This window comes from Branchiostoma floridae, chromosome 9, assembly GCF_000003815.2.
Source record: "Branchiostoma floridae strain S238N-H82 chromosome 9, Bfl_VNyyK, whole genome shotgun sequence".
NCBI classification, from domain to species: domain Eukaryota; kingdom Metazoa; phylum Chordata; class Leptocardii; order Amphioxiformes; family Branchiostomatidae; genus Branchiostoma; species Branchiostoma floridae.
In genome coordinates, this window is record NC_049987.1 from 6,247,899 (window position 1) to 6,252,971 (window position 5,073).

At 43.0% G+C, this 5,073-nt stretch overlaps 1 protein-coding gene across 4 annotated transcripts in view; it reads right to left on the reverse strand.

Moving 5' to 3' along the window:
• Window positions 1–3,185: 3,185 nt before the first annotated feature.
• The window catches only part of LOC118423426 (cyclic nucleotide-binding domain-containing protein 2-like), a 16,357-nt gene continuing 14,469 nt past the window's right edge, over window positions 3,186–5,073 (reverse strand). For all 4 annotated transcript variants that reach the window (XM_035831573.1, XM_035831577.1, XM_035831576.1 and 1 more), the window contains exons 14-15: window positions 4,698–4,855; window positions 3,186–4,467 (exon numbers count right to left, since the gene is read on the reverse strand). In XM_035831573.1, coding sequence (XP_035687466.1) covers window positions 3,987–4,467; window positions 4,698–4,855 — 639 coding nt within the window. In that variant the 3' untranslated portion in view covers window positions 3,186–3,986. The remainder of the gene's footprint in view (window positions 4,468–4,697; window positions 4,856–5,073) is intronic.

Consider the following 5,073-nt stretch of genomic DNA (forward strand, 5'->3'; position numbering starts at 1 on the left):
CTCATACTCCAATTTCACCTTAGCAAGAACAATTACAAAACGAGGCAGGCATGACGACTAGAGTAGCCCCTGTTAAGTTACAGTGCCTCCCCCTAGAGGGTTCAGGTACCCGTCTGAATACCAAACGCCACCCTGTCTCTAGGGCACCCCCACCACTACCCGACCCCACCCTCAACCAAATATACTGAGGAAAGGCAGAAGCTTATAGACGTTATCAACAAGACTACAAACATAACATTACCTAAGACAAGTTCAGAAACTTTCAATTTACTTATGTCATGTCCTGATGCAATTTCCTTGTACATAGGCCAATACATCTCTACTGCTTTTCAAAAAAGGAATCGTACTGACACAAACATTTGATGTTAACTCTGTATCGTGTACCACTATGTTCTAGTAATACCTGTTTCCCATGAATTAATCCGCTCAGCTAAAGTAGCATAGCGACTAGTCATTTGTTACATAGAACCCTCTTACCATTGTTATGTATAAGCAACCACGTAGATGTTAGTTTTGATGTTCTGTACATGTATTACACCCGAACTTGCCATACATTGTACCCGTACAATTGTTGCGCAATAAAGATTGACATTGACCAAACCCCAACCCACAACAGACGCTACTGTTCAGTAGGTGGATAAATTCAAATGTGCAAACATAGGTGTGGCTTACACCCCCCACCCCAACCATTTCCTACTTTCATTCCACGTAAGGGTGGGGAGATGATCTCAGTTTTGTGATGTTGCGAAGAACACTTCAAAACATGATCATAGTGACATTTTCGGCATCTCTCGCAATATGTTTGCAAGCACTGGGGGAAGGGGGTATCTGTTGCAGGGGGGCTTTCAAGGCTAGGGGAACAGCTGTACATAGCTAGAGACGATCAGTTTTGATCCGCCCTCCGAACACCACGCTAAGTCATCTTAGGCTCCCTAACAAATGTCGGTCCTGTCGACAGGAAGCGGGAGTGACGTAATATGTGACGGTGACCGGGGCTGCGCCATCAGCAAACCGTTTTATTTCCCGCCAACGCACTCTGCCCAGCCAGCGGGAGAGCCATCTCTCTCTCAGGGCCATATGAACGTGTGTCTCACCCCGCTGCCTGGCTTGGAATTTCCAACTAGCCAGCCGCTCTTTGCTAGTCTTTACCAAACTCCGGCCTGGCCGAATAGTAATAGGGGACTTTGGCCAAGTTAGGAATAAAAGCCAAGTATGAGTTAATTAGCCAAGGAGTGAACTGACCGGCCGGTGGATAGCTGGATGGACTCCAAAAGACTGAGTGAAATCCCATGGCAACTTATTTGTCCCCATTTGTCCAAATTCTTCCCTTTCCCTTTTTTCATCCAGCTGACAACGTCTGCTTGGAGACTCTTAGAGAGGAGGGGGTTGGATTCCTTCTGGTCATTAACATAATAAGATGTCGACATAAACGGGGCCTAGGTTTGTAGGGTCTGCTTATGGGTCCTTTTATACACCTTTCTCACGCGGCGGCCATGATATATCTAAAACGAGTTCAATGTGGCAAACAAAAGGCTGTCCATCATAATTAGCAGTTCGACCAATGGTAGCCTGCCAATTAGGAAATCGACCAATAAGTGAATGGCTGCAAATTCGTTAAAAATTTGCATTATTATGTTTTTAATTTGCATCTCTTAATGGACTATGGGGTCAGTCTACATTACTTTAAATTGCTACATCTTTCGGTGCATAACACTTCTTGTAATATTTATTATTCTATCTTATATCATGAAAATTTGTGTGGTTTGGGGGAAAACTAAATGGGACCTGATTTTAGAAATAAGTTTTGTCTGTTTGCCTCATTGACCTCTTCTTCGATCTATCATGGCCGCCGCGTGAGAAAGGTGTATTTGGTGGGTCTGTTTAGTACGTTTATTTTATTGCAAACAGAAATGAAGGATAACTTGTTGGAAAACGATGGTTCTTAACGTTTTCAGCACTCATATCAAAAAGCTTGCCCGACTAGTTTAATCCCAAAGATGGCTTGGGGCGGCAGGTTTTGCTATGGCCCCTCCGGTAACCAGAAACACGAGGTTTTTACCCAGGCCTTATGAGCGTGTCTGTACGTTTCGGTTTTACAACCCCTGCTCTATAGGGGTTTATGGGCTGGGGAAGCATTTCTATGAAATTGAACCTCGGCTTTTCCATTTAGCCAGCCGGTTATGGCGCTTTTTTGACGGTTGTTCCCCAAAGTGACTTAGACTACCCTCTTTTCAAATTCTTTTCGCCGTTGAAATTCGGTTCGTTTTTATTGTCTCATATTGTTTGACAGTCAGTTAACACCTTTTGCCGTAAAAGCGTAACAGTTTCATATAAGGTGCATTTTGTGCACCAACGGCAAGTACATGAATATGCATCGATGTTGGTGGAAAAGAGGAGGATAGGTAGAGAAGAATCAAAATAAAATCGAATTAATTACCTTTTTCGTAAAGGAACTGATGGAAAACTACTCACTTATCAACTGTTAATCATTTGAAGTCCCCGTCACTTACAAGGTTGTTCTTTTCCAATGATGTTCTAATTAAAAAGACAATGTTTCTCGTCTCTTTCTTCATAAACCGATTGTGTAGGTGTGTAATTTTCCATCGCTCTTTTGAATTTCCCCTGCTATATAGAGAAAGAGCAATGTTCTTTTGGGCCACAGTGCTATTCCACTTCTAAACTCGTATCATATTCTCATTTTATACAACAGATAAAAATTGATACGTAGTTAGCACACCCTGGAGCACCCCACTCCTTCATTATGAACGGATTGTGCTTTATGAATATATCAGAAAAGAGTTCCCATATTTTGAACATCTTAATGCAACGGATAAATTTCTATTTTTGATGCGCCTAGACAAACCCTGTATATCAAACATTATATGTTCTTATATCTACACCTGTACAAAGAAGCGAGAAGATGTCGACCATCCTGTTAGCTTAGTACCTTCAACTAGTTAAATTGTATCCTGTTGTTTTTTCATATGTTTGTTATTCTGTTATCAGTCATGTCTGTTATCAGTGACCTGTACCTAGCCCATCGAGGCATGAATGTACGATAAAGGTCTTTCATTCATTCATTCATTATTGCCGCTGCAGCAGGAAGGGGAATGATCCCCTGTTCCTGTGAGGTTATTAGTGTTTCACACATCCCCTCACATCAGTCAACTCAGAGTCTGCGTGTATTCATGGAGTCACCGCTGTGACAATCCTTCATTCATGTATTCATCATGCATATACAGGCTCGTCTTTGAGGCATTTTGGACGCCTACTGTTCTCCAATATATGCCAAAGGTCATGTCTTCTGACAGTCAGAATCATCTAAACGCAAACTACATTCAGATTTACCTTAATTCTAATTCAGCGGCTCGTGACAGCTGTGAGGTACTGACATGGCGTTCAATAAATACTTCGACATTAACTGAAACTGAAACTAACTTCACATTATCTTAAGTTGCAAAGATATTTATTTCTCAGTCTCATGTATTTATCTTTATAATTTCTTTCAGTTTGTCACTACGACTTGTTTCTATCTGAAACACTTGTTCTCGCTTCCATAGCTACGCACAGCAGCACGATTTTGGTACATGTATCCCAACATTGCAACATCGAAATGGGTGTTTGCACTCACGTGACTATGACGTAAGAATTGTCCGCCATATTGAACGGTTACACCTGGGCGTTGGACGGAATATTTCTTATATCACCATGCATATTATGACCTACGTGCATGATTTATAAGACTATGTGTTCCAGGTTTAACTGACTAACATGCTGACGGTGACGTAATGTGTAGACTGCACTTACTGAACTGTATAAGGGTGACGAATCTATTATACGTCATTCAACATTAAGGAATACAAAAGCAAAATGATGTTGTTGTATCACAACTAGAACCAGGTATATAAACCTCACGACAGAGTATTGCAACATTGCAGTGTTTGTGATGTGGCAGAAGATAAGGAAATCTTTGTGTCGTTGCTATGTCAGACACCACTGGATGCTTCAGAACTGTCAGACGACGTTGAGCTGAGGGCACTAACTCTGTGCCTGACCAGTCTTTGGTGAGGAGAAACCCTCTGACTATTTAAGGTGTGGGTGGTCCCCGCCCTTGATAACATGCTGCCACACCTAGCGACCATCGTTTTGGGCCGCATGACGATGGGAGTGTCGAACTTCCTTGCCCGTCTGATGTCCTCTCGCTCGCGATCGTCGCTAGGCGCGTCGGTAGGTTCCGTAATCTTTCGGGTGTTCTCGGCATTGTACGGAAGGCATAGTATGTCGTCATTGCACCGGCTTAAGGCGGACACGAGACGATTCACCTTCTTAGAGCGGAGTTTTTCCTCGGTTGGAGACTTATCAAAGCGTCTGTGATGACGAAGCACTTCCTCCACAACTGTCTGTTTGTAAACGTCCCACTTGGATTGTTCCTGTAACGCTATCAACAACGCCTCGGCTGATGGATACCTACGAGATGAATATAAAGCTTGAAATGAGCATACAACATACAACATACAAAGATGGCAAATCCAATGTTAGCACTTTTTCAAGTATCGCATGGCGTCGCTGTCGTACCTGTGAGCCGTACTAAATTTCCATATCTTACATTTGCATTGATTTGTTGTAACCGTCCTTTCAGAAAAGATAAACATGACAAATGAAGAAAACTGCAAGACAGATATCCAGTTAGTACTCACTTCTTTTCGTATCCTAAGAGTTTGGCGTGTTCTGTGGCTTCATCGGAAGCGATCTCCCTGAAGTTGGCACGTTTGAGTCTGTAGATTCTGGTTCCTATCCCCAGACTCATCAGGATCAGCGGGCCCGTGTCGGACACACCCATGGTTTCCTGCAGGCCCTGTGAGAAGGGAAGAATGTGATGGTGTGACCAGGACATAACATAGTACCACCCATAGCGGGTGGTCAAAATAAAGTGGACTATGGATCCGTGGGAGGGGGTTCGATCTTGGCAAGGACATATTGTAAAGGATGCATGCATTTGCCATTTCGGATGGTGAAGTAAAGTCAAAGGTCCTGTGTATGAGGTAGCTTTAGGCGTTAGCGTCAATCGCCAAT